The sequence below is a fragment of the Sceloporus undulatus genome, chromosome 5 (genome assembly GCF_019175285.1).
Source record: "Sceloporus undulatus isolate JIND9_A2432 ecotype Alabama chromosome 5, SceUnd_v1.1, whole genome shotgun sequence".
NCBI classification, from domain to species: domain Eukaryota; kingdom Metazoa; phylum Chordata; class Lepidosauria; order Squamata; family Phrynosomatidae; genus Sceloporus; species Sceloporus undulatus.
Window position 1 is genome coordinate 91,969,086 of NC_056526.1, and position 26,298 is coordinate 91,995,383.

Here is a 26,298-nt window from a genome sequence, read left to right on the forward strand (position 1 = left end):
ATTGAACTCCTCCTCTTTCTGCTGGATTCTGTTGTTCTGCCAGCAGAAATCTGCATTGGAATCTGTCCAGTGCAAGGTGTGTAGTCGCTACTGAAAACAGATTTGCATCCCTTCTTCCTGTCTTATACAGTATTATAACCTGTTTTTCTCTGAAAAGGTCTCATATAAGTAGCAAGGTGTATATGAAAATGCAGGCAAATATGTCTCTCTAGGCCAAAGCACACAGCCCAGAAGGAGTGACTTCTGCCCACATTCAGGCCAAGACTGCATGGTCAGCATCCAAAGCAAGCCACTGCTGTGGTCCCAAACTGGTGCCACCAGGAGTCTACTCCTTTTTGATCTAGCCCAAAGGACTGGAGTGTGGTGCGAAAAGCGGCTTCTAGCACTTTGGGGGGCATACAACATTTGAATGCCACGTCTCCAAAGTGGCCGGAAGCCGCCTTATTTGGCCCATGAGTTTTGAGCATGTGTTAAAGGTTTCTCTGCCCCACATGTAGTAACCCATTTTGTGGATTGAGAGCTGGGAAACTGAGTGGCAATGCTGTAAAATAATGTACTTTATAAAATAAGACTTTGGGAAAATTAAAGCGTGGAGCACCTATTTTTTGGGAAACAACTGGGCAATTCTGTCTAGTCTAATTCAAACAATGGTGAACTATACTGGGATTTGGTTCCAGGATCCTCTATGGATACCAAAATGTATGGGTGCTCATTCTATATAATGGTGTAGTAAAATGACATCCCGTATATAAAATAACAAAAATCAAGGTGTGCTTTTTGCATTTTTGTGTGTGAATATTTTCACATGATGGTTGGTTGAATCTGTTAATACTGAGCGCCAACTCTCTCTCTCTCTCTTTGCCTCTGTGTGTGTGTGTGTGTGTGTGTGTGTGTATGGATAACATTCTCTAATTTTTCTCAATATTTCACACTTGGTTTTCTGTTCCCTCTCTTCAGCCAAACCAATGAGTTTATCGCTTCCTTTGACGCCCGAGTCACCAAAGTAAGTATCAAGAGCTGTAAATATTTACAACAGGGAGGGGTTTTTAAATACATTTTGGCTACAGCAACTCCATTTCAGCTTGTTTTTATAAATGTGCCCTGTCTTCCAGTGATCCCAAGGGTTCCCCATTTGAGAACAAGACTATTGAACAAACTTTAAGTGTGGAACTCTCTGGAACTGCAGGTGAGAAGTATAGATATATGTCTGTGTTTTGTGAGATTTTTTTATTGCTAGCTTGACATTATGAAGTGCATGGTGATATGTTAATGTGGTCTCTTATGATATTAATTTTAATTTAGTTTAACTATTTTTTACGCACAAGTTCTCTAACTTGCTTTTAAATTATGGTTCTACTGTTACATGGCATGACCTAATGTATAAGGAGAAAAAAGGGAATGCAATTTTTTTATATGGAATAAATAAGCAGTCCCCCAAAGCCTTAGATATAACACTCTATATCTATTTTCATTGAGGTTCCTCTCATATACAACACACACCTGTCCTTTTGTCTGCATGGAATCTTATTCATTTTATTATTTTATTTATTGTATTCATTTTTGTCTCATGTTTCTCCCAGTTATGGGACTCAAGGTGGCTAATACTATATTTAAATGATGCAAATTAAAAACAATGCAAAAGTATTAATAAAAGTATAAATATAAGATTTAAAAACAAATTATGAAGTTAAAATACTAAATATTAAAAATAGTAAAATGAATTAAAAGACTATATAGATTCTGGAACATAGATGTACAGTAGAAGGTATATCTTGTCAGATTAATTTTTAAAATGTTGTTAGTTTCCATTTAAACTAGAGGGGAAAAACTTGTCCAACCAATATTTACTAGATTTGAACAAAATTTATGATGAGTGAAGATGTTAAACTTACGTTCTTAGGACTTTTTTCCCACCTAAAAGTCAGTGTCGTCTCATTTCTCATTTGGGGGTGATGGTGGTGGTTGTTACTGGTTCCATGAAAATTGGTATGGATTTTGTTTTTCTAACTGAGAGACACTATTAAAATCTTGCATATTTTTTTCTGTGTACTTTTGTGTAGACGTTTTTAAACAGCTTTTCACTTGAATGAAGTATTTTTGTTTGTAATATCAAATCTGTGTTCTCCCCCCCCCCAAGTATACATATTTTCTCACGCAGATTAAGATGTATGCTGTTTATTTCAAACACCATTAGAAACCTCAGATTGTTATAAACTTTGATGTGTTTCATCTCAGTCTTTAGGTTCATAAAGAGCAACGTTCTCTCATAAGCAGATTTGTCACCTTATCAAACATGGCTTGCCAACATTTTCTGAAAAACAAACAAATAATTGCATGCAGTTCACTCTGTGTTAAATTGTTTGTACTTCATAGTACTTCATTCTACATGCTGAACCTGTTTTTCATCTTCCCGTGCCACAAAGAAGGGGTTTCCCCCCTGTAATTTTCCATATCTTGAACCTACTATACTTATATACTTATCTTTGGTAAAGGCTTAACCATTAGGTAGGTAACAGTACAAATCTAAATATAGGTATCCCAAACTAAGTCCGACTTTGTTCACTGAGGTTTACTTCCAGTTAAGCAAATGTAGAATTGCAGCCTATCAGCCCATTCCTATCCATGTTTCCTTAGATTTCTTTTCAAATTAATGTGTGTAGTTGAAAATCATCTTTCTCAAGATTGACAAACTAACAGGAAGAGTCCTGCGGTGCGGAAAATCTTCACAATGTGGGACTTATTTTGTGTAAAATTCACACGTGATTGCTTTGTATAGAAAACAGCATTTTCTGTACAAGAACCAGCATTTCCTATGCTGAAAATAGTATTTAAACAATATATAGTAATTCATGCACAGAAAATGTTTTTTTTCCTACAAAGAAAAAACCCTGTGATTTGTTAGGTGTGAAATTTACATAGCATTGATTTGCATAGAAAACATCATTTTCTGCACAGAAAACAGAATTTTCTATTCAGATACTAATATTACTACATTGGAATATTATTTTCCATGCAGAAAATGCTGCTTCTTGAGCAAAACACCACGTGTGAATTGTTTGAAGAATATGTCACAAATTGTGAATAACCTTTGAAAACTGCGTGATTTTTAAAGACTTTCTCATAGCAGCAAGAAAATTGCTGAAATCACTTGTTGCTATCTTGGAGAAGAAACTTAGTGAAGAATTACATTCCAAGGATTTTATTTTTCATAGCCTGCTGTGGTCTCCTGGATTGTGGCAGTTACAAAAACCCATGGGAGCTTTGGGATTAGCTTTTAGTCTGTACAGATCACTGTTCTGTAGAGGAGACCATGTTGAAGCCATAGGATGATGTTGCAATTTAGTCCACTAATCAAAATTCAGTTTGTAATAGTATCCAAAGCATACTAAACTATCACAATGTAAAATACCTATTTTATTCAAATATTATACATTGTTATTCTATAGACACAGAATCGGCCAGATGCATTTACTTTGATCACTTGCTTTGCCTGTAATTTTAGATCTTAATCAAAGATCTGTAACCTGTGAAAAACACAGTAACTACAATTTCGTGGTGCTAAATGAGCTCCAGAATCTTAGAAGGCCACTTACCTCTCAATTACAATATGAAATTCCTGTTAAAGAAATGGGTAGGGAGTGGAGAGATACATTTTTGAACTTATTTGCAAAAATACTTTTGAAATTTTGCACAAAGCATCCAAACACTTCTGCAAACTGTGAGTGTTGCTGTGTTCTTCCGTTGAGTTTTGAAAAATATAAACATTTGCGTGAGTTATTTTTTTATTAATATGCCTACCTTTCTATATGTGCGTATTTTGTTTAACAAAGGGAGAAGAGATTACTTTGGCACAGAGGTTTCTTTTGTGGCGAGATAGATGGGGGTGGGGGACTGCTCCCAATTTCACTCCCAACAGGAGGCAAAAAGCTTTGCTACAGACAGTGATTTTTGACAGGGTGTCTCAGTGTGTCAAAGACATCCTTTCTCATCAAGGGTGAAATATGTAGGAAATATGTTTTAGAGCCCTAAGCAATAGTCATTGTTTTGTACCTGCAAACATACCTTGAGAATCCTATTAGAACCACAGCTCTAGAAGAACCCATCTTTACTGTGAAGCTGTAATTGTGTAAATGAAAGATCCATTTCTTAGTACTGATTTAGATTATGTTAGAACCGATCACCTCTGTTTGAAAAATTTGTGATTGAATTTTGATTGAAAATGAATTTTTGGTCCATATAATAGATCCTGTTCACTCTCCTCTTTTTTCATTCTTCCAATTCTTTGTGTGGTCAAGTGTTAAAAAAGTATTCTTTTTTTCCTCTATCCTGGAAACCATCAGCCATCTTTCCTGTTCTTTTGAAGATGCTAAATACGTAATTATTTTTATAAGCAGAAGTTGAGTAACTGGGTCTTAATGCGGTTGAAAGTTGCAGACTCAGAGGTTCGGTTGTGTTGCCTGCTTTGTAGCAAAAGTGGTGCTTATTTGAGGGTTAAGATTATGCCAAGAGTTGCATATGGGAGTCAGATCCGATTAGCACAGCATTTTGCTATAAATGCAGCAGCAACATATGGCTTGCAAGGCTTAATAAACCAGCATGGAGCAAAGACCAGAAGCAGAACTTTCATCTTTTCATTACTTAGTTCACACATTCAATTGTGAGTCATCCCGTGATGAGAAATCAAGTTGTATAGGGAAACAATTAAAGGGTGGGTAGCAGCACATTTATAAGACCTACAGTGAACAACAGCCGCATAGGCAATTCTTAGAGTTGTTTTGTATCTACCTGCAGAGAACTAGGGTTGAAGCATATGCTATAGTCACTACTAGAAGTAGTCCTTGCCCAGTCTATGAAACTAAACAAACTTTGAATAATTACTGTATGTAATTTAACCATGTAGTAAAGATTTTTAAAGATGTAATGGACCTGTATGGGTTATTTCCAGCAGAGATATTTGTCTTCTGTGGCCTTCCAGTGATGAATGTAATACACAGCCAGCCTAAATTTCACCTGCCCAGTGTAACTCTCCCCTCCCCTCCCTTTTAATACCAATACTCACATACTGCATAACAGTCATTGTTATAAAGTAGTTAAATATGTATTGGAGAAGCTAGTTCCCTAAACTCTACCACTTCGGGATACTTTTGAGGTGAGGTCTGACTGCTTGGAAGTTTTTCAATAGGAGAAAGAATTAAGGCTGAACCATTTTTTAAAAAAGAACTTTCAACCACATTTGTGAAGGTTTTTTCCCCAAGTAACAGAGAATGAATTTGGTTCCTTTCTTTTTTTCTTTTGGGGATAGGGTGCAGAACCTCAATAGCATTCTCCCAGTGCTTCCCAGCCACCATTTTGGTTTCTCTATGAAGCCTGTATGCATGTTATGTCATATGTTCTGTGTATACGGAAATTTGTCCACTGACTTCAGAAATGAACCAAATTGTCCCATCTAATTCCATGCCATAGGAGCAGGGCCATGAAGTGTGTTGGAGAGGTGGGATTTTCTAGCACTAGAATACATTTTCCCTCTTTTCAGAAAATTACCATTGAGAAAGCTAAATGGAAGCTTTCACCATGTGTAAATAGCAGGTGTCCCCCCTGCCCCATAGCAGAGCTTTTATTTTTCCCAGTCATCTGTCACCCCACTCCTGCAGCATAAAGTGGCATTACCTTGGCGAGGGGGATCTTTCACCACCTCTTTTCAATGTTGGTGGCACCTTACCCTCAAAGTGCTTTAAGAGGAAGGAAAACAAATGTGTTAGATAGGTTCCAATTTAGTTGAGCAACAAAAACCCAGCATTATTTTTGATTAATAACAGAGTTCAGAGATGAATCCATGCAATGCCAAGCTAGAGACTGGATAGCAGTATTGCTCGGGTGGTACTTCTTCTGATGCCCTAGCTCTGTATATAACAGTTTAAATAGCAGTTGCCTTGATCTCACTACTGAACTGAAAAGAACATTAGTGAGCTTGCTTGCTCTGTCAAAGCACAAACCTATTACAATATAAATAGCAACTTCCTTGATCTTGCTCTGTTTTTTTTTCTCTCTCTCTTTATCTCCATTGCTCTTCCCTTTCTAACACAAAATGGTGTCCATTACATTCCTGCACAGTCAGTAATAAAAAATCTTCTCCTCAATCATATATTTTGGTTGGGTGTTGATAAAGCTGAAATGTAAAATTTGTTGTGCACATTTAAGTTTGCAAGATCAATTATCTATCAATGTTTTATAACTGAATATCCATTAATGTCCCCTTTGCACAATTGAAACCTGTTTTATCTGTGGTGAGATTTGTCCCTACCCTACCCATACATTCCATTTGAAGCTAGCTGTTCTTATCTGGTCCCCTTTAATAATCTGACAGCCATGAACAACATAACACTGCACTTCATTTTAAGATGATGGACACTCTGATGGTTTTATGAGTGTGTGCGGATCTTCAAGTGTGTGATGAGATAAGATGTTAGGGTGCTTTACAAGAGCACTGAGACAATTTGGCTGATGTTAATGACTAATCACGCCTTCTTTCTAAATATATCTTTTGATATATCTCTAGTAAAAATACAAATAAAATACTTTAAAGATGGCAATGTAGATGTTAGAAGTTTGCTATTATAATGCAACAAGGGCTCAAAATTTTATTCTAGTACCTACTGCAGTGTCTCACTATGAGACTGTATATACCAAAGGGAATTACTTGTGACCATGGAATTATTGGACTGCAGCTCCCATCATTAATGTATTTATTTTAAATAAATAAATAAACTACCCTTGCTTCCAATAATGAGACTCAAGGAGGCTTACAACATATTTAAAGCAATATTGATTACAAACTATATAGACATTCAATAAAGGTATAAATATACAGTAAAGGTTATGTGAAACACAATTAAATATGAAGTTGAAAACATTAAATTTCACTAAAAGACTATATTGACACTATAAAACAGCACAGCACACAATTAAAACCTCAACCCAGACATTTTCTAGAAGCCTGATGGCATAAGAATATTTTAACCTGGAGAGCAAGCATAGAGTCATCCAGGACTCCCTAGGAATGAAGTTCTGAAGTCTGGGAGCAACTCAAGTCTGGGCCCTCTCCCTTGAATATGGTGAGGCAGAGAGAAGGGTCTCCCCAGAAGGCTTTACTGTACAGCTATAATGGAATCATGAAGCCTAGGCCAACACTGTATAGAGCTTTATAGGTCATCATCAACATTTTGAATTGTGCCTGGAAATGGACCAGCAGCCAGTGGAGCTGTTGCAACCTAAAAGTTGTATGATTCCTGTATGTAGCAATCGCCTTCCACTACTGCCTATGACAACTGGGCCTATAATCATAGAATCATAGAGTTGGAAGGCTCCTCATGTTAAATCATGTTAATCCTTAATCAGTGGCATCACTACGGTTGGTGTCACTCAGTGCAGTAACTCATGGTGCCACCCTCCCATTGACCTCCCCTCATACCACACCATACAGAATCCTTACTAATATTTTTGTACAGTTACTCATAAATTGTAATTCCCGTATAGGTCTGAATGTAAAGGAAGTAGTTGTGACCTAAACGACTAGCAATTTTAAAATTATATATTTAAATTACAATATCATACGCACAGTTGGTGCTCCATGCAGGTATTTTTACCTGAATGATGAGCATCCTAGTGTTAGGGTTCATGCATAATGCTAGTGACTCCATGATGGTTTCTAAATGGAGAAATGATAGAGGGCACTCTTGATCTGTAATACAACTCTGTTTAGCTTACAAACTAAAGTCACTAAAACTGTTTGTCATAAGAAGGCCAAGAGGTGAGTTATAATTATTATCCTTTGTCAAGAATGTATCTTTTTAATAGTTGTCTTGTCAGGTTGCACTCTAGGACTTCTAAAGTTTCTGATGAAAGAACAGCAGTTGGAACTTAATTTTTTGTGTCTGACAAATCACAGGCAATATTCCAATATATTCCTTTTCATTCCTGATTTGAATAAAGCCAAAAATGTCTAGTTGGCTGTTGAGATCGGCTTAGTCATAAATTGGGAATCTTTGCAAAAAGATCCTTGTTCTCTAATTTGCTAAAGCATGGGACAAACTTCATTCCGAAGACCAAGATAGTAGTTAAGCAACTCTAATGCCTAGTCCTGGATTAGAAGAAAAGGCAGCTGCTTAGCACAGTTCCTTCCCACATTGCTTAGTAAAAATAGGAAGCCGTGGTTCACATGGGAGGAGCCCAGAACATGGCAGCTTCCTATATCAGCATGGTCTTGCCTGAGATTATGATTTCTGATCTTACAGGAATCGTTCTGACATAAGCTACACTTTACTTAACGTTAGAAGAGAAATCTTCATGACTGTACTTATTTAGCAAAACTTTTAAGAACAAACATTGATGTTCTCTTTTGCTTCTGAAAAGCTTCACCAGCCATTTTTCAGAAATGATTGAAGCCCAAACCTTTACTGTGTGGATGTATATTCCTGAGTGTGCTCTTCCTGTACTGTTTCATGTTTGGATAATGATACTGATTTTTTTTTCTGTCATAGTACTATCAAGTTAAGACTATGGGCTGGATCTAGATGTAGGCAAATTTAAGGAGCTGCTCATTGAAATAATTAAGGTTTACCTTAGATATTTCTTGAAGCTTAAGCAATGTCTTTACCATTCAGCAGGTCTCCTCCAGGGATGAGGAACTCTGGCTGGTCTTGAGGGGAGATTTTCTGCCTTCAGGACACACTGGGGTCATACACTTGACCAAAAATACAAAAAAGAAGGAATGGCACCATGGAAATGACTAGAACTCTACTAATGGTTTTGAAAAATGAGTATTTTTATGTAAAAGAGTAAAGAGAAGTTGCAACCTATTTAAAAATGAATGGTCTCTTGCAGTCTTTCAGAATCTATCATGCAGTTGTGTTTTTTGTTTATTTGGTTTTGGGCAGAAAAGAAACTGTGTCAGGACTACAAAACATGTTTTTAATTAATTTATTCATTTTTTAAGGCTGCTCAACTTGTTTGTGTACTCCTGGTCTACTCTGGAGTATGAATAATCCAGATCCAACCCCAAGGAACTAAATTTTTACAGAAATGTGCATATCAGTACATACTTTGTCCCAAATCAAGATCAGATAGAGTGGGGAAATATTTAATTAATTAACTAGATTAATTTCAAAAAATGTATGGCCCTGCCTTTAAAGAAAAAGAAAATAAGCCCAAGGTATTCAGCACACAGTCAGTGTCTGGTTGAATTTGACACATTTGGATACTGATAGCCCAGTTTGATTTCTTAATGCCCTAAGATAGACTCCCTCATTTTGTAGACATGCACCAATAAATGCATTGATTGATTGATTGATTGATTGCCACATTTTTAGGCCATGTTGGAACAAACTTCTAGGGAAAGTCTCTGACTTTTAATATAACCGTTAGGAATCAGTGAGTTTATGAACACGCACAAAATTTTGGATTTTTAGTATTCACATTGGGAATGTTGACTGTCATGAAATTACAATCATCAATTATTAGATACTTTAGAGGTGTGTGCAACCCTTCCCACCACCACCCCCTCCGCAACCTGAAGTACCACTTCAAATTGCATGGGTTTTGTCCCTTATCTGTCTACAAACCTGGCTTCTAAAAAAAATGATATGGGCAAGGATGGGTAGTGGAAAGTTTGACCTGAGGGAATGCCGTCTGGTAAATTATTAGATATTTCCAGAGGTCTATATTTATCCTCCTCTGTACTGACAACAAGATTAAACTGACGGCTCAACAGACATGTAGTCCTTTATTATATGATGGCTATTTAATTTTATTATCCATTCCCAGCTTCTGCCGTTTTGTGTCATACAGAAGCCCTGCTGATTCTTTTACTGAATCAGGCCATTATCTTGTGTTCAGTGCCTTAAGTGGCTTTAAATAATGTTTCCCTTGATAATCCTATTTCCAAACTCATAAGATGTAAAAGAATCTATTTATTTTTAATAACGCTGATACTTGCAGCATGCCTTCAGGAAGGTTCAACAGACTCCTCTTTCTAGCCCACAAATACAGATCCACAAATGAGATACATTATTAGATGTTTATACATTAACACTGAAGAACTATCAGTCATGTTAAAGCCTGATACCAAAATTGCCATCAGTATAATCATACATTGTACAGGATATGACTCCTAAAGCAAACGTATGGCCATTTGTTCTAGATGGGTGCTAATATTGTGTCGTTGATGGAGCAGGCCTGCACAATTCACAACTCGTCACATGTAGACCTGGCCTGCCAATACATACTGTGGTCTTCAATGTGCTTTGCAATCCCACCCAAGGTTCCCTTAATTTTGATGGATCAGGAGCTGTATAGGCCTAGGTTAGAGGGTTAGGTGTAAATGTGCAAAACCCTTTTACTGGGTAAATTCTATCTTATCTGGTTAAAACTGTCAGGGTAGTATATATTGACATATATATTTTGCTTGCTATGCTTTTTGAGGACCTGCCTTTGGATGAATAAGCTGTATGTTTAAATTCTATTTATTGACTTAAAATAGGAAATGGTTCAACATTTTGATGAATGGAAATACCGTAGTATTTTTAATTATGATAATAGAAGTTAGCATTCATATAGGCCTTCATTGTTCAGAGGTCTTCATATGCATCTGCTGATGTAAAAAAAAATGCTACTTTCAGTGCCCCCAAGAACTTAGCAATAGATAGTTGAATGTTATACCTTTATCTACACACACATCACAGACTAACTTATCCATCTAGACTAATATTGCCTAATGATAACCTGTTGAGCATCCATCTTCTGTTTACTCCTGTTTAAACTAGAGACTGGGGATTCAAATCTATCCTTATTTAATTTCAACATGTAAGAATTAAGAATTTCACCATATTTCCTTCTGGACAATATTATGAGAGGTTTTGCACACTTAATTTTTTATTTAACATCATTTTGTTTTACATGTTGGGACTAATTTGCAAACATTGTTTTCCGTGCTAAAAACAAACCAATATATTTTTTCACATAAACAAATGTTTTTATGTAAGTGAAGTTTTCACAAAAAGGTTTGAAATGCAGAATCATCATCATCATCATCATAAGGCTGTTTACTACTATTCAGTCATAGGCATGACAGTTGATTTTGCCCCTCACCCTCATCCCAGATGAGAAAATTTCTATTCTTTACATGCTTCTAGAGATGCTCCAAGTTGGACTAGGAGACATCTCTGCATGCTGTTTTCTGTCCCTTCCTTCAAGGAAGAGTCATTCCTCTGCAATCTAGGTCAAGGTTGTAGAACTGGCAGAACCTGGGGTATAGATAATGCACTTACCTGATGGTCTTGAAGCCACTTCTCCATAAACACCTGAGAGAGTAGGTGACTCTTTTTCAAGCCCAGAGGGTATTTTGGGAATGGCTTGATGAAAGAAGAGCTTACTCTTCCCCCAAGTTGTGGCAACCTGTTCTCCCCACAGAATGCAATTAGACTTGAAAAAATTGCCTATGGTTTCAGGGAGATCTTTTTCATGCTGTGGTATGGAAGGCTGTTATGGTGCAACCTTTGGTGTGGAAAAAAAATCTGCACCTAAATGAACAAACTGAGCTAGAGCAAGTTTATTTGAGTAAACTTGTAAGACAGATCATATTGGCTGTCAATTTCATCAAACTGTCTAGGAGGGAATTTCTAAATAAATAATGAATAAATAATCTGTATTTCTGAATAATTAGAGGATAAATAATGGGTTTAGTGTTGTATGCACAGTATTCTATTTTTCTATAGACATTAGGGTGTATGTATTTTCCAGGAGCATATGTGTGGGTCAGGGGATGTTACACGTTACAAATAGAGTTTGAAACAAATAATAAGTATTGAAGAATTTACAGCCTTGTACAATCATCCTCTGTATCCACAGATTTTTTTTATCCACAGATTCAAGCATCCACAGCTTGAAAACATTTTTAAAATATATACATTCAAAAAAGCAAACCTTAATTTTGCCATTTTATATAAGGGTTGTTATTTTACGATGCCATTGTATTTGATGGGATTTGGGCATTCACGGACTTTGATACAATGAGTTCTGGAACTAAACCCCAGCAGATACCATGGGCTACTCTATAAAGTAAGCTGTTTGAATGACAGTGATGGCACAACCATTGGGAAATCCCATTTGGGGAGCAGAAAGAATGGGAAGAGAAAGAAAGTACTGTGAAGAGCCCAGTACACTTTGTAGTGTTGCCTAAGCAAAGCCATTCCATTCATGGAATCAAATTTTATTTTTTTTATCTCATTTGGCTTTGAAAACTTTGCATTAGGAAAAACTTAATAGCAACCAAAGAATATGTGGCCCCTCTGCTGAGAAATTTGGTTAATCTTATCAAAATCAAATCAATTTTTTTTCTTTTCAAATATTGCCAATGTTTAGCTAGATTGTCAACCATGGCATTTCCTTTTATGCAGAATATGGTGGCAAATGCACTTTTCATTCTCTAGAATAGGGGTCTATGTCTACAAAACAAACTTAAAATTAATAAGGCTGGTTTTTTTTAAGGAAAGTATGTACCACCTCTACAGGGTATGCTGTGGAGAAGTATATAAGTGTGAGTGATGTAGAGGTACTTGTTTATTATAGAGCACATTTCAATGCAGTAATCATAAATATTGCTAAGGTTGTGCTCTGTTGAAATATGACCTACATACTCTTGATTGTTTGTGTTACGTGATTTGTCTGACACCCATTACATTCCGGGTAATGGCAGCCATTTGTTGCTGTGCACAGCAGGCACTTTTGACAAAGGAAAATAGGCAGCAATAAAAAAGCTATAGTCTGAATTACATTCTGCACAGTGCCGCACTGCTGAGAGTTTGTGCAAGTGTGTTAACAATGCTCTGAACTGCCTCTTGTCAGCCTTCAGCCTGTAATGGCCATCTGTCCTTACATAAATCTGTCAAAACCTGCTAAGTTCAAGAGAGAGCACGGAATATACCTTGCACTGTCAACGCGAAAATGTACACATTTGCCGAGGGAAAACCAGCCAGCGTGAAATAATCCAAAAGGGCGCAGAATGTTTTAGCACTATTGATTTAGGATCATGGCATGAGATGGAACTCAGATTACTGTGATTAGAGTAAAGGCAAAGCAGAGGCAATACTTGCCGTGAATAAATATGGACTAATTTTCTACCAAGTTTAGATTCAGGGAAAGTGGGCAGAGTCTGATAATAGAAAAAGAGGGAATAGGAAGAAAGAACCAAGTATGAATTTTCTTTCTAACTTAATGCATAATGTAAAATCCCACCCCCACCCCATGTTTACCATTGTAACACATTTACACTGTGACAAACTTGAATTTGTTCTAACAGTGCACATAACAGAAAGTCATAGTTAGCCCTAATTTTTTTGTTATGCATGTATGCTTAGTATTTGTGCTTGTGATCCATCTTTGTCACCATTTGTTCATACTTTTCAAGTGTCCATTTAACCATTTTGCTTATGTCAAGCTTAGTCTATACCTGGCGCTAAGTGAGGTGGTAGTGTAGATTGTGCCATGTCTCTGTGTATGTATTAATGTGTTTAGTTTTCATATTTGCTAATTTATGCATTTCCAGCTTTGCCTCAGCTTAAAAGGCGTATGACGTAGGTGAGTTGACATTAAGTCTCTGTGCTAAGCCTCTGTGCATCATGTTTTAAGTTCTGAGCCTTTATGTTTAAACTTTCTACCTCTTAATCCTTAACCATATCTGCTCCTTATCTCCCCTTCCCTGCTTTTTGTGTACTTTATTTCATTCAAATTAGATTAGGGATGTAAATCATTACAGAAATGAAATTTTTTGAATGTTTTATTCCTGCTTGGCAAAATCATAAGAATTTTTCTGCAGTTTTCAGTTATTTTTTTCACATTTGGTGGGAAATTGCCAAAAAAATTACTTGCACAAAAATGTATTTGTTCAACTGCAACATATTTTCATACAACACATTGTTTTTTGTACAAAATTCTAGCTTTTGAACTACTGATTTTTTTTTCTTTAAAAATAATTTATCAAAGCAGATAAAACCTCCTATAATGTATTGAAATACATCATCATTTCATGTCAAGGGCAAGGAGCTTTGTCAATATATTTTACTTCTTATTATATATATGGAAAGTACACCTGAAAAGTAGGTAATTTAAATTTGGCTTTATTTTTTCCTAGTGTTTCAGCTCAATAAGAATCTGCCTTGAATCTTTATTTTGGATGAAAGTAGAAACGCATATATGGTGTCATTTCACCAAGTACATCCTTCCTTTAATATATCCTTCAAAGAAGAATTTGTTTTACAGAATATTTCCTGGGTCACTGCAACTTCACTTTTTAGAATGATTTCCACTTGAACTGTTTCTATGTACTCTTCTGCACTTCATTGTCAAAACCTGAATGCTTTCCTTTTGTCATTATGACCACATTTCACCATTCTCCCCTCCTAATCTCTGTTTGAAGTACAAAAACATAAGAGTGCTACTATACATGTAATGTGCAAGAGCGTGTTGCAGTATAATTTGTGCCTGAACAGTGCACCAGCCAGACATGCTCCCTTCCAGGATATTGCATTCTATTTCCCACCGCCCCTTCAGTTTTTAATTTATAACCACTGATATCTAATGACTACTGAGTATGCTCAGTCCCTATCCAGTTGTATTTAGGATGTGTTGCTGGCTTAACTCTCTCACCCACAAAGATTTGATACACTTCTGCAAACCGTGATGTCTTCTCCAGCATGCTGATACCTCTTGTCGGTGGACATGTTTTGGCTAAAATTCTGGTAGCATTCACTACTTGAGTTCTTTTTTAAAAAGAGTTAAAGAATTTTTTCAATACATTAATTCTTGCAGGACTTGACATGCTGATTCAACTAGTGATTTCAATGAGCTGAGAATATTACTGTTGTAATGTGGCTTGCACATATCACCTATACCACGTACCAAAGCTCCCTGTGCTTGCCTGAAGTGTCTCTTTGATTCCTAGCATTGTTGGAATTGTCTTCCCTGGTTTATGGGTTTTCTTTATTTTACAGTTTGATCATACAGTTGTACCATCTTACAGTTTGATTGTACAATTGCCAACATGAGTACAGGGATGATCTACTACAACATAGAAAAAAAATCTAAACCTGTTTTAGCCGTTGCTATTTCAGCTTTCAGTCACAGTTATGTAACATAATTTTGGGGACACACTAATTTTTAGTACAACACAAGCATGCCTAATTACTATTTTTTTCAGGTGCAAAAGTGGAAGAGTTAGGAGCAAGGATTTAGCATAATGCTTGCCCTCAGTAATCCCTATTCTTAATTATATTGTAGCCTGTACTTAAAAACAGCTAGAGATGTATAACAATAAAAGAGTTAAGGGTGTGTAACAATAAATGGTCCACTTAGTCTTTATAAATTGTAGTTGCAGTAGTTGGTTTAGGGCTTAGACTAGGTCTTCTGGACTACAACTCACAGCTTCATTTATTTATATTTTAGTGGTGCTCAAAAATGTAGTTGTTTCATGCTCTGGATTTATACAGTCAAATATTCTGCATGATTGTGTTCCATATCAGAACTCATTATACTCTGTGTACAATAAATAGCAGTATGTACATATGAACAGTATAAATAACAGCATTCTTAATCCTTCATATTTTCCTTGTAATGTTCCTTGTAATGTTTCTGGTTCTGTTTACCAGACCATCTTTTATCTTTGCATGTCTAAAAGATTCGGCATATTTGTAACAAGCTTCTCCCTAACATCTGCTTAGGCTTATAGTAGAGGAAATACATTGTTGTGCCTCTCCACACTTGGCAGATTGTGCCACTGGAGGCTGTTATTGTTGATGCATACCTTCAAGTCATTTCTGACTTATGGCAACCCTAAGGCAAACTTATAATCGGGTTTTCTTGACAGGATATGTTGGGGCGGGACAGGATCACATTGTCTTTTTCTATGGTTGACAAAATGTGACTTGTGCACGTCTACCAAATGGGTTTCCATGGCCAAGTGGGGATTCAAACTCTGGTCTCCAGAGTTGCAGTCCAGTGCAGTCCACCACATTGGCTCTCAGGCTACTTATTAGATCCAGGTGTACTTCATGTGAATGATCCCATTGCTACTCCGGCTTCCAGAAGAATTCCAGAAGAATACAAGCCAGTCAAACTGATTACTTTCTGGTTGCTCCTCAGAAACAGGGATGCAATTCTTCACTAATTTAGTGCCCAAGAGAAAGAACAAGTAATTTTAGCAATTTCATTCCCCTGTGAGAAAAGTCTTTAAAACTTCAGTTTTCAAAAACTAGTCATAATTTGGTACTTACTGTATGCAAAGTACACACATGGTTGTTTTGCATAGAAAACACCATTTTCTGTGACAGAAATGGGATTTTCTGCATGGAAAATGCTGTTTTCTTTGCAAAAAGGAGTGCAAATTTTATGCCAAGTACCTGTGTAGATTTTGTCAGTCCAGAATTTTCAGCGGGGTTTCCCATACACAAGACACACATTTTTCTATTATGTTTCCAATTTTAAAAAAATTCTTTATATCCCTGCTTAGGAACAGGAGTTTGATCCCCTACAGTACTGGGTGGTTGTTGGGGACTAGTAGAGATTTCATATTTCCTTTATGTGGGATAAACCTTGGATGGGTAAAGTGCATTGTGTTTCCTTTATAATGGAATGTTTGTAATAGCTGGGCTGTGTGTTACTGGCCATTGACATGCTACATGTTAGAACCAGGGTTTGGGCAGAACTAGTTTACCAAGCAAGGTTTGTTCTTCTTACTCCTTTTTAAAAGTCAAACATCATGCCTGCCTTCGATGTGTCTTTCTGAACTAGGGACCATCAGTTTGTGTATTGTGCAGCCGAAGTAAGGAGTTAAATGCAGCACATTATTTAAGCCAGTCCTGTGCTGTGAAGCAGGAAATACAATTTCTGGATCTTGCCTGGAAGATAGTTGAGTATTCAGTGAAACATTTCCACCAATGGAAATTTCTGAATCTCCTTTAAAAACAAACAAACAAACAAACAAACCAGAAACGCTGCTTCATTGCCCAACTCACCTCAAACTAGAAAATTTTAGTTCCCGGCAATCTGTTAAAAATAAATGAATTAATATCACCTTTTATAAAACCTGAAAGGAACTCAAAAGCATTACCGACATCTACTGCACAAAACTACCAGCAGTAGGATGAAAGCTTTGACTTCTTTCGTTTAAGAGATTTCACTGTGTCTGTGTGTGATCTTTCATCTCTACAAAGAGATCTAGCATAGTGAATTAACATCATGCTGTGGGGGGAAGCCTGGTAGTTATTGATCTGACATTTGTCTCCTCTTTATTTACTTAAGCCCCTGTTTGCTAAATGGAGGGTAAATTTCAGGCTCTCCCTTGTGATTTTCATTGATGCTCGGGTGTAGTTTAGACTGTTTAGATGCCATTTCAATTTCATTATCATTCTTTGCTTAATTTTTTGTTGGCGAACCATGTCCTAGGTAAACATATTTGTTGTGTTTCCAATAATGCATTCTATATATGTTAGCAAGAGTATATTACGTTGATGAATATACAAGAATATACTACATTGATGAATTCTGCAGGCCAATATCATTGCTATTACATTCAGAATCATTCTTGGGCCTTGTATTTCCTTCTTATAGAAACACTCTTATTTCACACCATTGTTATTGTTGTCTAATATTTTGTTGCTTAAATTATTCAAGCAGACATTAATCTGGTGTAAAAGAGTTGATGTTTACAGTGAATGAAATCTTAAAATTTACAATATAAACTTTTTATATAAACAAATGGCATTGATGTTGGTTCATATTTACTTTGTTTATAAAATTATATATTAGAAGTACGAAATTAAATGGAACATGAATCACAATATCAGATTCCTCATGGAAATGGGATACTGTTTGCTAGGAAATGGGTGCTATTCACTTTGGCATTTAAAGCTCCGTGTATTCATATTAGTGGGTTATTATTAGTAGCTTTTGAACCATAGCAGTATATTCTCCTCTCCCAGCACTGTAATAATAAGGCTCCTGGATGGCTGTGAGGGACTAATATTAACAAATATGACACCAAGGTCATGTGGGAGGAATCAAATCCAAGAGGGATGCCAGATTAATGGTTGATCCGAACTTTAGACCCATTGAAACAATGGGATTCACACATGTTGACTTCAGAACTCATTCAGTGGGTCTATTCTGATTGGGTCTAATAATTGGTTTTAGAACAAAAGTAATGATAGGAGGGAATCATAGTTCCATTAAATTTATGTCATAGGCTTGCTGTTGGCTAATTAAAATAAATATTTACTATCCATTTCTGTATTCCATAGAGTTGCACATTTTAATTTAAGCATATTTTAGGAGACAAGGTATTACGAAAAGGATGTGGAAAATGTGCATGGAAACAGAAAGAGACAACAACATAGATTGTTTGGGAATATGTATTTTGGAAGCATTGAAAGAAACCCATATACTAAGACTTGGTTGCTGTTGTTTTTACTCTGTTCTCAGGCCTAACTCCACCTACAACCCCTCCTCACAAAGCGAACCAAGACAACCCTTTTAGGACTTCACCAAAGCCAAAGTCGTCATGCAAGACTGTGATGCCACCTTTCAAAAAACCCCGCTGCAATGAGTCTTCCAGCTCTCAAGGACATAACTTAGGTCGGAAGGGTCCAGAGCAGTCAGAGCTGTATGCACAGCTTAGCAAGACGACTGTGCTGTCTGTCAGTAACGAGGAGAGGAAGACAAAGCGGCCTGGTTTGCGGCTATTTGGTGACCATGACTACTGTCAATCTGCTAATTCAAAAACAGGAATATGCACCAACCTATCCCAGGAACCTCAGGATTCCAGACAAGTAGATTTAAAAGGTTGGTTGCCTGGGCAGTGGTGTCATATTTGTTCTTCTTTTGAACAACACAACCAGTACGACAAGAGAGAGACTTCACAGGCAAGCAAGCAGGATTTGCAATGCAACAGCAGGAAACAGCTCCAAGACCAAGAAATCCGGGCTGAACTCAACAAGCACTTTGGTCACCCTAGCCAAGCTGTTTTTGAGGAAAAGACCACTAAGATCAGTGAACTGAGGGACAACAGTAATTACAGTGATGAACAATTCTCCAAGCTACCTATGTTTATAAATTCCGGACTAGCAATGGATGGTCTTTTTGATGATAGTGAAGATGAAAATGACAAACTATGCTGCTCGTGGGATGGAATGCAAACCTACTCATTGTTTGACCTGTCGCCATCTTGCACATCCCTTAACTCTCCATGCAGAGATTCAGTGGATTCACCCAAATCCCTGCTTTCTCAAAGATTCCAAAGGATACGCTCACGATCAAGATCCTTCCCTCAGCATAGGTCTTGTTCCCGTTCTCCATATTCCCGATCAAGATCAAGGTCACCATGCAGTAGATCCTCCTCAGGGTAATGTTGGGGAAGTGGGATGGTGAACAAGAAGAATCAGGCTGATGGAATCTGATGTGTGTCTGCTGAAAGTTGCCATGCCTAACCTGTATTAGCAGCTTCCTCAATACTAAGCTAGTTATGGCTTATATCACATGCAGTTGACTTGAGCTTTCTTAGTAATCTGCTTGTATCTCAGTAAATAATTTATGGAAAATAAATCGCTCAGATAGATGGAATTGCTTTTCCCCACAGTTCGTGGTTACAGAATTCTTTGTAGTAGAAGCATGTGGTTCTGGCCAACTGATTAACATATATTTTTAAGAAAGGACATTTGAGTGTATGAAAGGCTATGATAAGCCAAATGAATTTTCAAGTACAGTTGTCCCTCCATATTCGCTAGGGTTAGGGGAACAAGACCCCCGTGAATATGGAAAACCCGCAAATAACAAAAACACCATGTTTTTACCTGAAGGACACCTCTCTAGGAATCTCTAGGTCTTCCAGTGCAACTCTGTGGTCAATGTCCAACATACACTGACCATAGAGTGGCACTGGAGTAGCTACAAACGGTCTTTCAGTGCAACTTTTAGTTAAAGTTGACCACAGAGTTGCACTGGAGGACCTAGACAGTCCTAGAGAGAACATATTAATGACATCCGTGAATAATCAAATCCGCAAATATCAAAGCCGCAAATATGGCGGGATGACTGTATTAGAGGCAGTGCCCTGCTGATGACTTGCCATATTAGGGAAAGTAAATCATTGCTTGTGTTCAACATGAAATGGTTCTTGCTGGCTATCAAGCTCCAGTTCTCCTTGGCACTTCATATGTTGTTAAGAGAAAGCAGCAGATATTACTAGAAAACCTCCAACATTGCTAGAAAGTAACTAGATTTGGGCCACAAGAAGATTATAGGGACAAAATGTGAATTATTCAGCCGTTCTCACCTAATCTGATGTTTTCTTTCTTTATTTCTTCTAACAGATCTTATTATTATTATGAGTCCAGTCATTGTAGAACCCAGGCATATAGAAGTTCCCCCTTGTATTCAAGATCACGATCCAGATCACCATATAGCCATAGACCCAGGTAGCAAAGATTGTCATATTTATGTGTGCATTGTGTTTTTATGTTTGTTTGTTGGATATATCAACAAATGAACCAACAAACATCCAATTCTTATTATGCATTTGTATCTTGAGGAAATTCCAGAGTCTCATTGTAATGATTAAGTTATTTCTCCTAGATATGACAGCTATGAGGAATATCAGCATGAAAGGCTGAAGAGGGAAGAATACCGCAAAGAATATGAAAAACGGGAATCTGAAAGGGCGAGACAAAGAGAGAGACAGAGGCAGAAAGCAATTGTAAGCGCTATGCAGATAACTTTCATTTTGGAAGAGATTTGTTTTTCTTTTGCAGATTATATATGAATATATGTGTGTTTTTAAAAAATGCAAGGCTTCTTTTTTATCATTTTCTCCTTTCAAACAGAACAAACAGAATGCATACACTAATCTATGAACATGCATTTCTCAATAATTGTGATCTCTTATGCTCCAGTGTACTTTCATTTCAATGCTCACTTTGCCTTTAAAATGTAATATTTTAAAGCTACTGTAAATCAGCATTTTTTACATGCAAGTAGCTACTGGAAGATGTATTACAAAAGGGCTTTGTCATGGATAGTAAGCAGCAAAGTAGCTTAAATGTAGCTAGCATATGAAAATATAGCAATATATAAATCTGCCATTAAAAAAGAATCTTCTGTGGTATGGACAAAATATACTTTATCTTAAGCAGTGATTCCCAAGTTACATCAGTTTTATATCAAAAATCAGGTAATTTCTTCATTGAAAAGCTAACACATCAAAGAGGCAAGCTTTTGGGTCCTCCATCTCTATAGGCAAAACAGGGACGTAGCCAAGGGGGGTTTCTTGGGGTCCGTACCCCCCCTTCCATTAGGAAAATGAATGATGTGTGCTGATGCTCCACCGCGCCCAAGCCCCATTATAATGGTGGCACTTAGTCTGGACCCCCCTTCCTAAAATCCTAGCTACGTCCCTGGGCAAAAGGAGTGGAGAAAGACAATTGATTTTATATTCTCAAAGGGGTAACAAAATGGCCACTGCACCAACTCTTCAAGCTTTAAATTCCATCTTGAGGCTGCAGTCTAACTTGAAGTCCCATGGTACAGTCAGTCCTTCTTATACACGGATTTTTTTATACACAGATTCAAGCATACACGGTTTGAAAATGTTCCAAAAAAGTATAAATTTACCTTGATTTTCCATTTTTTATAAGGGACACCATTTTGCTTTGTCATTATATTTAATGGGACTTGAGCATACACGGATTTTGTTATACACGGGAGATCTTGGAACCAAACCCCAGCGTATAACAAGGGTCCACTGTAATGAGATCTATCCCAAAGGTTTTTTGGATGGTTCTTCCTCTTACCCCATATTGTACAACCTAGTCTGATGAAGAGTTTTGAAATCTTGCCTTTTTAATTATAGTTTACTGGTCCAATGAACATATTTGCCAACTCTGATATTTTTAAAAGATACTCATGTGCTACCTATAAAAGGTAGTAATTAATAATTTGTTTTATTTATATACCGCTATTCCAAAGATCATAGCGGTGAACAGCAAGTAAGCTAATTAGCAAGTAAGCTAATTTGCCCCCAACAGTCTGGGTACTCATTTTAGCGACCTCGGAAGGATGCAAGCCTGAGTCGAGCTTGGGCCCTTTTGCTGGTCTTGAACTCGCAACCTTGTGGTTTCGAGTGAATGGCTGCAGTACAGGCATTTACCCACTGCGCCACCAAGTACCTTTGAGACTAATTGTGTGAAAAAAAGTTGTTGCATAGATTAGTACCTTTGAGACTAATTGTGTGAAAGAAGTTGTTGCATAGATTTTTGTAGACTTGGGGGCTATATGGATTGCCCCTAAGGGGCTTCATGCAGCCGCCTCAGGGCCATGTCAACCTCACTCTGCAGCCCAATCCGGCCTCTGGAGAGCGCAAAAAGCAGCCGCAAAAGGCGTCTCCTTTTTGTGCCCTCCAAGGGGTGCCATAGCCATGGTTGCGCAGCTTGATGATGCCCCATCAGTGCTGCATCATGTGGACCAGCACTTGTCAAAATGGCGCCATGGGGCAGAGTTAGGGCATCCAGCGTGAGGATGCTGCACCCTGACTCTGCCCAACAGGCTGATGCTTTTTGCCAGTCTGTATTGGGCCTTGGTCTACTTCATGGTTAATTTTATTTTTATCATTTTTATTACAAGAATAATGTCATGACATTTCAAGAGAATCTTTATAACTCATGTTGTTTCTTTAGGATGCTGAGTAGGGATGTAATCCTTTGTTAATTGCATTCCTGCAAAGGAGAACAAATAATTTGTTCAGTATTCTCATTGCTGTGAGAATGTCTTCAAAAATGTATTGAAAATGTTCTTGCAGTTTGGAGCAAATTTGCTGGTAAATTAGCTAAGTCTCCCTGCTCCAGCAGAGATTCGCTGTTTCTGTGTGCCCATCCTCTCCCCTCTGACAAAGCCATGTAGTGGCTGAAGTAGGGTGGGAGTCGGCCCAATACTTTCTGGTTATATTCTGATACATGACAATGTCATCCTCTGGAACCTCCAAGAAGTCTGGAGTATATCTGCAACATTGTACATACAATTATCTGAATAGAGCCAGACAATCTCAGCTATACCCAGCCCTCCCACAAACTAAATAGAGGAATATCTTTCAGATTGATTCAACCTATAGTGAACAGGTGAATCTTAGTAAATAAACACAGTGTGGGCAAATGGTGCATTTAAATATAAGATAAAAATTCTCCTTCAGGGAAAGAAGTTTCACCCTTTCCCATTGATATATATACTGGTACCAGTCCAGATTGGGGTTTGTGCATGCTTATTTCAGAATAAGAAAACATAATACTTAGCTGTGGACTGTATACTTAAGGTAGCATGGAGTTTGACCTCTCAGATTCAAAATACTGTCATAAAGTTTAGTGATGGCACATAAGTATTGCCTTAGGATATACTTTTCAAAAGCACTTCTTTGTTTGGGCCCTTATTGCTGCAAGTTACTTGCTGGCTGACTGGACCACGGTAATGCCATTTTAAAGTATTTCTCCATCCTGTTGTATGATGTCTTCATACAGTATATTCCCTCGCTGAGTTTCTGTCATTCCTGCACTGTCCTCCCCTGCCTTGTCAACGCAAGAAAAAAGTTTTTCTCTGTAGCTGCAGCAAGGCCTATAACCCCATCTTTCTGCTTTGAAGTCTTATTAAATTGTTATCTTGTTTAGCTATGCCATACAGAGAAACAAAATGCTACATAGGATCACAGGAAAAAGTGAGCTTTAAAATAGCATTAAACTGTTACAGTATTAAAACAAATCACATAATAAGTGAAGTGCAATTAAAAAGATGAAAGCTCTTGAAAATGGTTTAGTTACAATTAATTTGGCTTCCTAGTCCTCCCTGAATATCTCTGGAATGCCCTGATGGTCTGCTATCAAAATACTAACTATGCCCAACCTGCTTAGCTTCTGAAATCAGATGAGACTGGGTATGTTTAGCATGGGTGGCGGGTACTCCTGAATGAATATGTTGATGGAGCAAGAATGGAGGCTGTAAGCAGCTGCTAAAGATATGTTGTAGCCAGAAAATAATATGATTTTACTTTTTGTTGTAGTTTTGATTTTGCTAATATAAAATTACCTTGTGGTACAATAACTTCCTTTATGTCAAAACTGACTGTCATGTTCTTAGCATTGTTGCAGTTCCAGTTTCAGCTGTAGCTTGACCTAAATAATATCAGGCAGGCATATTTTGGGGAGCAATCAATAGAAATTATTTCTCTGGCCTTAATTATTCAGCTGCAGTATCTCTCAGTTAATCAAACAGAAGTAACTCTTGAGTTTAAAGAAAAAAACATAAACAGAATTTTACATAAATGTTTGTACTCTTGGATCCATCTGCTCAAAATGTGTGTGTATCTGCTTGTTTTTAAGAATACGTGGTTGAAATGTATCCAGTATATCTACATTATCATCTTAGCTATTGCCAATTAGATAAAGTTAAAGAGACACCAATTAATGCATCCCTGAAATGCTCTTATATGATCAATGTATCAGATGCTCTGGGGGTTTGGGTTTTTTTTTACACCAGAGAAAAGATCTATTGGTAGCCACATAGTGCCTGCAAGCTGGAGTTGTCTTCTGTCTTAGAAGCCTGAGTGATTGACCAAGGAAATAACAAATGTCTGATTAGAAAATGACAAAAAGATATTCAAATATTGAACTTTGAAAGGCAGTACTCCTCAGGATTTTCTGTATGTTCCTTTCTGATGTTTTTATTTTTCATGGGAAGGGGGACTGCAGTTCTAAAAATGGCACTGCCAACACAGCTGGTGGCCATACTGAAGTGGAAATTCTTGGAGCTGTAATCCAAAAGAACAAATATGTATATGCCTTGGCAGATAATTTTTCTTAAACAAGTAGGAAAGGAAGGTTGTAGCTGATCCAAAATGCAGCCATGCGACTCATTAACCCTGCTGGTCTGATTAGCACATGCATAGAAAATTTTGCAGGAACATTATGCTTGAACATTAACTCTCCTGAGAGATCTAAATGGTGCCTTTTTCAGCTTCCAGGGGAGTGCATTCTCACAGAATGTGATGATAGCCAATGGCTGGACTGACTTTAAAGGGGCTTTAGACACTTTATGAAGGGTAGGCCCATCAGTTACTCTTAGCCACATTGAGAAAGGTTTAGTAAAATGATTGCTACTAAATGGAACCTCCATATTCAAAAGAAGTGCATGTCTGAATAATAGTTTTTTTTGGGGGGGGGTCAAGCAACAGGATGGCCCTGCTTTTGTGATTTCTAGAAGCATCTATCTGGTTACTATAGGTTTTTTTTGTGGTTTTCAGGCTATGTGGCCATGCTCTAGAAGAGTTTCTTCCTGACGTTTCGCCAGCATCTGTCCTGGCATCTTCAGAGAATGCTTGCCTGGAAAGGAGTTGGGTATGTATATACTGTGTGACCCTGGGAAGGCAGGAGTGATTTGCATGTGTATTGTTCTGTTGCTAATGGCAGGCCTCAGGATGGGAGGGTATGCAAAAGAGGATTAGTGTCTGCTTGCATACCCTCCCACCTTGAGGCCTGCCATTAGCAACAAAACAATACACACGCAAATCAGTCCTGCCGTCCCACGGTCACACAGTATATGCATATGCAACTCCTTTCCAAGCAAGCATTCTCTGAAGATGCCAGCCACAGATGCTGGTGAAATATCAGGAAGAAACTCTTCTAGAACATGGCCATATAGCCCGAAAACCCCACAAAAAAACTATGGATGCTGGCTATGAAAGCCTTCGACTCCATATCTGGTTACTGTTTGTAAATAGGATGATGTATTACTAGATAGACCCTTCGAGTGATCCAGCAGGTTACTCTTTTTGTTGTAACGAGGAAAGATGGGAGATAAAATAAACCAAAACATTTTTTATATATATATGCATTAATCTTTTTAAAACGTGTAATTCTGAAGTGATCTCACTGTTAAGAGATCATTTTGTGTCTAGCTTTGTATTGCTTCTGTTTGCCCTAATGAAGATAGATATCCATAGAAAAAAATTTTACAAAGAAAAGCCTTAATAATGCTCAAATTATAAAAAAAAATCCATGTAGACTTGTAGCAGTGTGAAAACACAATGTGACTTCACCATTTGGGCACCTTGGAGTACCATTGAAGAAAATAATAGAATCTCTTCTCATACTTGCATATTAGAGAACATATGGTACGTTTCATTTTTAAATTTGAATTTCTGTTATTTGGTCTTTTTTTTTTAAA

At 37.4% G+C, this 26,298-nt stretch overlaps 1 protein-coding gene across 4 annotated transcripts in view; it reads left to right on the top strand.

Moving 5' to 3' along the window:
- The window catches only part of PPARGC1A (PPARG coactivator 1 alpha), a 96,078-nt gene extending 75,060 nt beyond the window's left edge, over nt 1–21,018 (top strand). For all 4 annotated transcript variants that reach the window (XM_042467987.1, XM_042467988.1, XM_042467986.1 and 1 more), the window contains 5 exons: nt 958–1,003; nt 1,113–1,186; nt 18,526–19,444; nt 20,412–20,516; nt 20,674–21,018. In XM_042467987.1, coding sequence (XP_042323921.1) covers nt 958–1,003; nt 1,113–1,186; nt 18,526–19,444; nt 20,412–20,516; nt 20,674–20,860 — 1,331 coding nt within the window. In that variant the 3' untranslated portion in view covers nt 20,861–21,018. The remainder of the gene's footprint in view (nt 1–957; nt 1,004–1,112; nt 1,187–18,525; nt 19,445–20,411; nt 20,517–20,673) is intronic.
- The last annotated feature ends 5,280 nt before the right edge of the window (nt 21,019–26,298 follow it).